Source organism: Strongylocentrotus purpuratus, unplaced genomic scaffold (genome assembly GCF_000002235.5).
Source record: "Strongylocentrotus purpuratus isolate Spur 01 unplaced genomic scaffold, Spur_5.0 spur5_scaffold_9, whole genome shotgun sequence".
Lineage (NCBI taxonomy): Eukaryota > Metazoa > Echinodermata > Echinoidea > Camarodonta > Strongylocentrotidae > Strongylocentrotus > Strongylocentrotus purpuratus.
The window spans coordinates 31985680-31997715 of NW_022145615.1; the positions used below are offsets into that span (position 1 = coordinate 31985680).

A 12036-nucleotide genomic window follows, 5' to 3' on the forward strand; every position below is an offset into this window, starting at 1 on the left:
AGTACAGCTAATTTACCTCATAGTCAGGACCTCCTATCCTGGGTTTCACTACGCTTTATGTACAAGAACCTTACTTATACTATCTCCAGGGGATTAGTACAGCTAATTTACCTCATACCGGTAGTCAGGACCTCCTATCCTGGGTTTCACTACCCTTGATGTACAAGAACCTTACTTATACTATCTCCAGGGGATTAGTACAGCTGATTTACCTCATAGTCTGGACCTCCTATCCTGGGTTTCACTACGCTTTATGTACAAGAACCTTACTTATACTATCTCAAAGGGGATTAGTACAGCTAATTTACCTCATACTCAGGACCTCCTATCCTGGGTTTCACTACGCTTTATGTACAAGAACCTTACTTATACCATCTCCCGGGGATTAGTACAGCTAATTTACCTCATACCGGTAGTCAGAACCTCCTATCCTGGGTTTTACTATGCTTTATGTACAAGAACCTTACTTATACTATCTCCCGGGGATTAGTACAGCTAATTTACCTCATACCGGTAGTCAGGACCTCCTATCCTGGGTTTCACTATGCTTTATGTACAAGAACCTTACTTATACTATCTCTCGGGGATTAGTACAGCTAATTTACCTCATACCGGTAGTCAGGACCTCCTATCCTGGGTTTCACTATGCTTTATGTACAAGAATCTTACTTATACTATCTCCAGGAGATTAGTACAGCTAATTTACCTCATAGTCTGGACCCCCAACCCTGGGTTTCACTACACTTTGATGTACAAGAACCTTACTTATACTATCACCAGGGGATTAGTCTTATACTATCTTCAGGGGATTAGTACAGCTAATTTACCCCATAGTCAGGACCCCCTATTCTGGCTTGGATCTTACGTTCTTGAACGACCAGTTTGTAAGCCTCTACAGGACCCCCTATCCTGGGTGTCACTATGCTCTATCTACAAGAACCTTACTTATACCATCTCCAGGGGATTAGTACAGCTAATTTACCTCATAGTCAGGATCCCTTATCCTGGGTTTCACTACGCTATATGTACCAGAACTTTACTTATACTATCTCCAGGGGATTAGTACAGCTAATTTACCTCATAGTCAGGACCCCCTACCCTGGGTGTCACTACGCTTTATGTACAAGAACCTTACTTATACTATGTCCAGGGGATTAGTACAGCTAATTTACCTCATATTCAGGACCCCCTATCCTGAGTTTCACTATGCTTGATGTACCAGAACCTTACTTATACTATCTCCAGGGGATTAGTACAGCTAATTTACCTCATAGTCAGGACCCCCTATCCTGAGGTTCACTATGCTTTATGTACAAGAACCTTACTTATAATATCTCAAAGGGGATTAGTACAGCTAATTTACCTCATAGTCAGGACCCCCTATCCTGGCTTGGATCTTGCGTTCTTGAACGACTAGCTTGTAGGCCTCTACAGCTCGCTTTCTCCTGTCTTGTTCCTGAATTGATAAAAGGATAAAGAGAATGATGCAGTATGTATAAATGATTGTCAAATTGATACAATTTACAATACCCAAAAGTTAATCTTTCTTTATCACACATTTCATTGAAAACCAATAAATACCGGAATTTGGAAGCATGAAGTTATCCACCGTTATTGAAAGGACACAATAGGTTGCCTGGGTAAGGATGGCTTCCAAATGTGACTCATTTTCCTTAGTAGTTGTCCAGTTGGGTAAAACCGGAAACGTTTGCAAATTGTGAAAAAGGCCACTCCCAAGGCAAGAACATTCACGAATTGCAAACATTCAGAGTTGTAATATTTACAGTAATGAGCAGAATAAAACTTGTTGAGAATCTGGTCTACTTGTTTTATCATATCTATAATAATTAAGTAATATTGACTGCCTTCTGGGCAATACGACATATATCGCCCGAACCAAAGGTGAGGGAGATATATGACAAGTCGTATTGCCTTGAATTAGGCAGTCAATATTACTATTATCAACCACATCAGACATCTAGAGCAAACAAGAAACTCTTACTATCTTAAACTCTTAAATTATGTAGCCTACACTGCACATGGTTTCCTAGCATTAGAAGTTGCAAAAACATCATCAAACCAGCACTGTGCATCCAGTGTTTGATGAATTTTCGATGCACTGCAAACAGTGTGCCTAGGGTGTGATTGTTACGTCACAATATAGTTCGCGCAAAGTGCGCATTTTCTTATACGCGTAATACCAGTAGCTGATGCCCGATGAAATTTACAACTGGCTCTATATTATTGCTCACTAGTTTAACACGCATTTTGCCATTGACTTTTCAGATCGGGCAATAATATTTGTTCATTGGTTTACTGTATAACCGTATTGGCCGGCAAATTACACACAAAATCACATTGACTTTTCTGAGGGGTCAATAATATTTTTTTCGCCTGTAGTTTTGTTCGCTTATCCATCAAACCTTGAGGGCAATGGCATTTAAAAATTGCCCTGCTCAGATGTCTGATACGGTTAATAACCATTATTATCATATCTTTGATAATCATTATTATTGTTATATAATAATAATAGTCACGATTGTATAGCACTTACTACTATGTCTCAAAGCGCTTTATATTATAATTAATTATCACTCTGTCATTAAATTCAATGACTTATCTGTACGTGATTGTGCACACATTCCGCTCCTTATGGGAGTATTCAGACCTGGCACCATTTTAGAAGCGCACACATGCCAATCCAACCACATTAGCGTTCGCATCCTACCGGGTACCCATTAAAGACCTGAGTGGAGAGTGGCAAATGTAGATTGGTATCTTGGGACTCGAACCGCAATCATCATGTGATCCACCGTCCAGTGACTGATCCACTGACCTCTGATATTATTCTAGACTTGATGCTTTCTGTGTAGATGTATACCAACCTTATCTAATCGTTTCTGCCACTGCTCTTCCCTCTGCTTCATGAGGTCGATACAATGTGAGAGTGTCGTCAAGACACCTTGAGTCGTCGCCTTGAACGTGACTGCCTCTCCCCTGAAGTCTATACCCATGTACTGAGGTGCAAACGATGACTTGTCCGCTGCAGAAGAAAATAAAGATAAAGTTATATGTAATGCAGGAATCTATTTCAAATCAAAGCTATCATATATTTAAAGAACAAGGAACTCTTATGACATACCGGTACTTGATGCTAATAGTAATATGTCTTATGTACCTAGAGCGGCCTCATCAGTATTAAAGGAAACTGAACCCCAAGTAATAAATTTACTTATTCTGAGAGATTTATTATATTATTGCCCATAAATCTACAAGATTCCCCACCAAAGTGTATGAGAAAGGAATAAAGCAAAAATAAAGTACAGTTTCTCAGCACGACATGGGCATCGCCATTTTCACGATAATGTGACGTACTAAGCGAAGTCGTTCATCAAGTAAATGTATTCTAATTTATGGATGCTTCTTTCCCAGACGTGTGTGGTGATGAGACATTTCATTCACCTGCTATTATCCTTTGTACTATGATTGCCAGAACGCAAATTGCATAAATAAATAAATAGTGCCCTTCTGGGGTGAAGGTTTCTCATAAATGAAATAGATTTGTCAACTGCTATAATGAAGTATTTATAAATTAATTTTGTTACAATTGTGCCCCTGTTATTTATTTTCACCTAATATATTTTCTATCATCTCAGTTATTATTATTTTTCATTGAAAAGTAAAGGTTTCGTTATTGATTTAAAAATTATTTCCAATTAAAACTTGGTGCAAGATACATGTACAACTTCAACAGGTACGTCACATTTCCATGAAAATGGCTGCGCCCATATCATGCTGAAAGGCATCACATCATGCCAGGAATATCTTCATTTATATATATCTTTTACATTTTCGAAAGGAATATTGTACATCAAAAGGCAGGCATACATCTCATTTTTCAGAATACCTACACTTAATCTTTGGGTTTAGGTTTCCTTTAATACTAAACTGTTCTTCCTGATGGCCCTGCAATCATATTATTACCCGGCTTTAGCCAAGCCACCATGAGGCACTTATGAATACCAAGGAATTACTTCCTACCGGGTACCCATTTTCCTCACCTGGGTGGAGAGAGGCAAATGAAGATTAATGTCTTGCCATAACAATAGTGCCATGTTATAGTGTGATATGGATAACATATGAAATGTACAGTAGACACTTCGTATGAAATTGAATATTCAAAAGGAAACAGGATTTGTCTACAGAGTGCATGTAGGAACCAGTACAGCAGCTGCAGAACCATTCAAATGGGGGGGGGGGGGATCCAATGAGTTTAATGCATAGGGTCACTCTGTTTGGTGAATGCCCCCTGAGCCCCATCTTCCAGAGGCCAAGTAATACCATATTGTTATGTAATCTCTCTAATTACTTAAAGGCCAAGTCCAGTCACAAACTGATAACCAAATTGGCAATTTGTGTAGTGATTTCCATTGTACTATACTTTTACATACTTTTTCAAAAACTTTCATAATAGTTACCCGATTTTGTTCAAACTTTTTTTGATTGGTTTGTCTGTTTTTTCTGCTTCTATTGAAAGTAAATTATTTTTGGAGTGGACTTGGCCTTTAATGTATTTATACTGTAATACTAGGCACATGATTTCATACAGGAAGGACATATGTAGATCTTTCTCTCTTTCCCTTTCTGTTTCTTTCTCTTTCTCTTTGTCTCCCTCTGTCTGTCTGTCTGTCTCCCTCCCTCCCTCCTTCCCTCCCTCCCTCTGTCTCTCTCCCCCAATCATGTGACATGTCCCTTGCGCCAGAGGCTACACTTGGCAACTTGTTAACTGTACGAAACATATTCTTTTGCAGAAAAAGCATACTTGATGTATGGTCTGTTTCTACACTTATTCCATGCCAAGCCCTCCTAGAAATCTGATAATTTGTTGTCTCATTTGTAGCCAAGAAAATAAATTAAATTAAAATCTTCTACATGTTTCATCTGTAAATGTATACATACATGTACTACTATACAAACTTAATACTCTGTGTCTACACATTTCTGCATGTACACACTCGTTACATTCACATTCTCTTTCAAGCACTCTTTAAAAGAATGAAGGTTTGCTATTCCAGAATTCACCTTTGCTGATCATACAAAACATTGAATTTCATCCGTTAAGATTATACTCAATGACTGTATCCATAGCTTTAAAATGACAGTCTTGAAATTATGGCCATCCGAATTCCCATCATACCGTTTTGTAAAATTTGTACTGTATCATACTTTAAAAAAATCAAACTCTTTATATTCATGTATTAATGTACATATTTACCTACGGTACATGGTACATGTTTGTATTTGTAATGTATTTGCTGGAATTGAAATAATCAAATTGAAAGTTGAAATTGAAATGTAATGTGATGATGAATTGAGATACACATACACTGTAACCTAAGGGCTTACTGCTCTGATAAACCGAAACAAAACCAGAAATTCAAACCACAATATTATTCAAGGTTGCCTTCTAGAAAAGAGCTTAGAAATTTAAATTTCCAACCACTATGTAGATCCTTTGCTTCATATTTGGGCATGATAGAAGAGTTATGTGCAGGAATAGATAAATATCTCTGTGACCATATTGCAATGAGATGTCCTGTGTGGAACTTGTGGTTGATATTTAATAGAAAAGGAATAGAATAGGAGTAATACGGAAGGAAATGGGATGTGTGCATTCAGTGGTTTATGTTTACGGATGTATTCCTAGTCATCAATGCCCCCCCCCCCAATGTTCAGACCAGCAAAATTAATTGAATAGCTATATGAAAATATCAACAACAAAATTAATCTGATTATCTTATTACGAAATGTTGAATAGCTGAAATGCATATTTGAGCATTGTTTACAAATGAGACTAGATAAAGAAACAGGGGCCAGTTCTCGCCTGAAAATTGTATCATACGAAAACAATGTCACTGTGCAGGGCTAATGGTGAGCATGCACAGATAACAGCTAGGCCAGCAGTCACGTCGACTGACCTCTTAAAGGGATCGGGTAACTTTGTCTCAGATTCTGAAACAAAATTCTTGATTTAGCTCATGCTGCAATGATAATTATAAACCTTTAGGTCAGTCAGGAACCCCATGACTTTTACAAGCCGATTGCCTGTCTGATTATCAAGATATTTATGGTTGGAATTACAAATTTTGAAAACCGTTCGCCTGACGGTTTTCATAACACTACAGTCTATTGGGGAAAACGAGTATGGTAAAACCGGTCACTCAAAGATTTTTACTTTTTTGAGGCACTTCTTGATCATTTTGAAGCGCAATTTTTGTAGGGCTTCAATATTTCACCATATCACAGACACTGATAACACGTAGGGTCGTGTATCTCAGATTTAACATTGTTAAACGATCCCTTTAAAAATGAGTTTCTTTTATACAATAAACAATGTTTCTATATTATCCGGGGTGTGCATCCCTTTTGCTACTATTATTTATATAAGTTTCGTATAAATTTATTCTTGTGTGAACAAGCTGTTACATGCAGCTTCTTAGCCTTCTAATATCATCATCAGATATGTTTGCATGGCACTGTCATAGTTTTAAACTTTGTAAAATCTCAAAGTGTTTAGAGAGAAGGTTGAGTTCTGGGAAAGGCGAAAATAATGTGTGAGCATTTTCTTTCTTTTTATGTTTAGTGAGGAAGAGTTTCATAAGAAAAAATATCCCCTGAAAAGGATGACTCTTCAGATGCCCTTATATTCGAAATATGGCTATTTACAGATTAACTTTAAGTTTGTGATATCTCAAAATGTTTATAGAGAAGGTTGAGTTCTAGAAAAGGTAAAAATAATATGTGAGCATTTTCCTTCTTTTTGTGTTAGTGTGGAAGTGTATAATAGAAATAAAGGATGACTCTTCAAATGCCCTCATATTCGAAATATGGCTATTTACAGATAAAGGTAATTGTGGACCAAACTTTCATGTCACATGTTTGTGTAGTCCCATCAAGTAAACATTTCTGTGTACAGTGCGTGTAACTCTTAGCAAGACTGGGCCACTTTCTTAACATTTTGATTCCAAAACCTCACAGTATACACCAATACTTGCATGTGCAGTATAATTAAAAACCTTTTTAAACTGCTTCCAGGCAGTTTGTTTCATAATGCAGTCACAAGACCAGAACTCAATTTTTATCTTTAAAAAAAATAGCAATGAGGTTGATTTTGCGGACTTTGTGTCTAGTAATTAGTGTATAGAGAACCTCAACACTATTGGTCCACTTGAGGAGTAGATAAATAAAGATTATCTTCCATAGTACGTCACACACGTAGTATCACATCATCTATTTGTTATGACCAATATTCCAAATCAACTGTAAGAGATAGAAGACCTTCAAACATGTACCGGGGGTATATACAGTACATGTACACCCACTATTAAAGCAGCCTGGACTTAAGTTTATTTTATTAAAATATTAATTATTTCTTTTAACAGAGATATTTATCTCTTTCATAATTACCTATTGAGAGCGTATCTTCTAAAAGTTCATTCAGTCTTGCATTCTCATATTATCTATCAATCTATGTGTTTGCAGGAGTGTATCCAGAGAGGGGGGGGGGGGCGTGGGCATGCTACCCTGCCTGCATATATAGACCCATTGAAATTGTGTATACTGTAAACGCTGTTATTTTTGTGTGGTAAATTTTTCGCGCTGAGCGACCCCAAAACATATTCGCGGTTCTTAAATTGGCGTTGCAAATCAGCCCCTTCAAAACATGCATAAGAAGTCATGCTATATTTTCATGAGTTCTAAAATTAGCGCAAAATCCGCGAATATTTCTACTTTTTCAGTACCCTCATCATACTTCACTCTTTGCCATCATGCATGTTCATGTAAAAGTATATGTTTGACCCATTTGAGGTGAACAGAAAACTACATAACAGTGTACTTGTGTAATTCAAGATAGATGTGTGTCATTTTTGCTGGTATGATAAATTTTGTGTCAAACACAATCTAGCGTTTGAAAAAGTAGGATATAGTGTACATTATGTGTTCAGGCACATCAGGGTAAATTTCATTAATGAGGGGCTTATGGCTGCTTCTAGATTCAAGGTTCCAAGCAGTATCACCCATTAACACTAAGTTATATTTAATTGCAGCTTTCTTTATATGATTTCATTTATTGTGAGTTTTAAGAGAGAATGGCGGGCAAATCACATTAAAGGTATTACAAAGTTTTGGTATGGGGTCATGAATTTGGTTCAAATTAACATATTGGAAGCATATGCATTCCTTCAATATACATTGATCGTTGTCGCGGTTGAAATCGAGTCTAAAGTTATGAAATTATAAATAATAAACTCTTTATGTTGTATAGCTCCCTCTCAAGGTCAAGATATTAATTTAGCTATGAAACAATGTTTCTTGACTAAAATCGACCGATTAGCTATTCCCGTTTGGAAATTACATATCCCAACTATATATTCTGAGATATTCATGGTCGCAGCTACCATTGTACGGCCATAGGCGCTATTTGAAACTTATCAAAATTTACCGGGAGCACCGGTAAATTTTTATATTCAATTTTTCTCAAAAACAGAAGTGTTTTAGGGGCTAATTTTTTTAGTGCTTATAATACATCCACAGGGGCATCTAAATATATCAAAAGGGTAAAGATTCACTATCCACTCAATTTTCAAAATTTCCCAAAACTTTGTATTACCTTTAAGCCCCTGTCTATTAAATGTATGTCATTGATATCTACTAGATGTGAAAGTACTCTGTGATTAAATGTATAATTACAGTCCAAGTCGGCTTTAAATGGATGAATACAAAGTGAGTAACAGACAGATGTAATTCCCATAGAGAGAGCGAGTCCTAAAGTATTTCATAAAAAAGGAATAACCTCATCTGTATTACACATCAGGTTAGCTAAAGTGGACACGATGAAGGACATCATGATTGCTCAGGTCATTTAGACTTTCAATAAAGACTCTGACAGTCAATATTGATAATGTGTCACACCACTTCTGATGGCTTGTCTTAATGTTTGCCTTTGATCCTTAAAGGTAAAGACCAGTTATGGTCATGCGATTGCATTGTGAAAGAAACGTTGTGGAATCGATCAGAAAATGTTGATCATCTAGCATCTAGCATCTGCAAGGTTCTGGAATCATCAAAATGATAAGAAATGTGGCCCATTCTTCGTAAAGTTACAAGCACTATACACAGAAAGATGTATATGGGACTACCCTATATCTCTCACAGACCATGAGAGAAACAAATTTACCAAATATATGAATTAGTAGGCGGTTTCCCGGCAAATTTTTTATCATCATGCATTAGTCAAAACATATTCTTTCACATGATTGGTAATGAGAGCTTCCATTCCATTTTTTGAAATTGGGGTGTTTCCAATACTGGTCTTTACCTTTAATAGCAAGCCCTTATGAGCAGTCATTACAGAACTTTAAATTCTATTTTGTACTCTTCTCTTGCTCTCTAAAGTGTACATATACATTGTATACATAGGATCTAAAATTGTCTCTAAGTTTGGTTATGAAAATGCACGATTTGATTTTGATTTGAAATTTCTTTGATTGGCAATTGGTAATGAGTTAATTCAATTATACATGTACAGTATATGCTGAACACATGCAACTAACAATAGTAACATATAATCAGATCTTTTCTTAAAACTTTGTCTTTTTAGCATATCATATTTCACTGCATTCTTCAAAAGTGCCTTGGAAATTATCACCATGGCATAATGAAGCCCAACTTGCCCAAGTAATCATTTCAAAGATTTTGCCTGCCATATACATGTACCTGGTTACAATAACTGTTATAAGCTACTGAAATTGTTGCACTTGATTCAGTGTGAGCAAACTTGCTATACATGTAGAAACATGAAACTTGTTATTTTTTCAATTAAGAAAAAAGTTTTACAAGAAAGAAACCCTGAAGGTCAATGAACACTCCACATGAAGTGAATAGAACATATATATAATCAAATTTATGGATGTTTCTTTCCTGGGGACCTAGTGACGAGCTATTCCATTAATCTGTTATTACTGAATGAACTACAATGCTTGGTATCCATTCTGCATATATTACTTGTTGCTATGTCGGGCAAGCTTCGGGCAAGCTTTTGGGTTGTCAAGAACAACCTTTGTTTAAAAAAGTTTTTGTTTTAAAAGTACGGTATGCATAACGTTTGAAATGTTAGTAAATCGGTCTATTGAGCCGTAAAAGATTTGTATTACATCATTATTCCTCTACCTCCGTTCCTTCCCTTTAAAGTTTGGTTGATGATTAACCTGATTGCAATGGCTCTTAAACTCACGCCAAGTTGGATAATTACGAGACATCGGGGAGATTTCCTTCATGTATGGACAGCAGAGAGCAAATTAGGTAATAAGTAATTAGACATGTTGCAGGAAACGGGGCACAGCAATATACTGCCTTTGCCAATATCTGCATGTACATGTAAATGTATGTCAGAAATCATTTAGATTCTATACTCCAATGGTGATAGTACATACATGTACATGTATGTACCGACATGTATACATATGCCAGGGTTATTACTAAAAAGTACCACTTGGGTGTATTTTGTAATATTTATTGTTTCTTTCTTTAGTTCAAAGAAAAAGGGGATGGGGGAAGGGGAAGGGGAAGGGGATGGGGGAAGGGGAAGGGGATGGGGGAAGGGGATGGGGGAGGGGGTGGGGAAGGGCCATTGCTGATATTCTTGTAGCTAGGCTGCATTATTCTAGCAACTCCACTCAATATTTAAAGAAACCCTCCATTCTACCAGGAACCAAACAAAAGAAGAACTCTTGGAGTTTCTAAATTGAGAGAGAGTTTAAGAATGTATTGTACTCCCAGATTTATTTTGACCATTTATGTGTGTATGTGTGAATGGGGAAAGGGGTAAAGGGGGTGGTGTTTACTTGCGACTTGTGTCCTTTAGAAACCGTGTGAAAATTCAATGACACATTAGAGCCTAGTTCACATTTCAACTTCTGTTTATAAACACTAAAAGACAAAGATTAGTGTGTTGACTGTTGTGTTTACAGTATTTGAGGTTCACCTCCTTGTACAAGCATCAAGTATCAAACAAACAGCATTTTCTTCTTCTTTTATCGAGGACATATTTCCTTTATCAAAGAAATATATTGACATGTACAAGTCTTAAACAATGTGATGATATTAAACTGCAAGGATAAACCATGTCGTTATAATGATTAAGGTGAAGACAATTCATTTTTCACTGCAGAAAAATAATATGGTAGCAAAAGAGACTTGTATTTGCGATGTATATAGAAACTTTGGTATATTGTACATAAATATATGCATTAACAATACAATTATTCAGGACTACACACACACTCAAGAAAGAAAGATTACAGACAGTCCTTTTCAGTCCTTTTCAGGACTCCCCAATCCTCCCCCTCTCTCACTTGGTGCAAACGTAAGCCTACTGTATAATACAATTATTGTGATTGAAGAATGCAATGACTTGAAGTAACACATTTTTATCACTTCCACGACATTGACCCAATATTTTATCTATTGCAAAGGCCAGGGTAGCAAGAGGAGACAGATCACATGATTCAGAAACACTGGTATCATAACAAAATGAGTGGTCATGGGCAGAGGGCATTGTCATGTTTTGTTGCAAGTTTGGGCAAGGGTGATGAGAAGTTACCTACTTTACAGAAAGGGCTTTTCTCTTAAGGTTCAATGGAAATGCCCTTCAGAAAGAATTTGAAGATTATATATATCACAGAAGTACTAAACAAACTTGCTCCATGTCTATTGAATTTTCTTTGTATTTTGAGTGGTGGAAGTATATGCACAGTTCTAAAGTTACCACTTTCAAAAGAACCACCCACATACATGTATACCGGTACCAGGAACATCTAGAGAATAAATAGCATATCATAATAACAAGAGACTTGGTCTTTGTGAAATAAAAGCAACAACATGGTTTGAAATATCAGAACTTCAGAAGAGCTTCCTTGTTATAAAAAAGGCGTGTTAAATTTTGAAAAAATAATGTGATGTTCTTTACACTTTTTA

The 12036-nt window shown here is 36.5% G+C and overlaps 1 protein-coding gene across 1 annotated transcript in view; it reads right to left on the reverse strand.

Moving 5' to 3' along the window:
- The window catches only part of LOC764939 (collagen type IV alpha-3-binding protein), a 50491-nt gene that overhangs the window by 33021 nt on the left and 5434 nt on the right, over window positions 1-12036 (reverse strand). Inside the window, exons 4-5 of the mRNA XM_030976275.1 lie at window positions 2886-3043; window positions 1364-1456 (exon numbers count right to left, since the gene is read on the reverse strand). Of these exons, the coding sequence (XP_030832135.1) occupies window positions 1364-1456; window positions 2886-3043 (251 nt within the window). The remainder of the gene's footprint in view (window positions 1-1363; window positions 1457-2885; window positions 3044-12036) is intronic.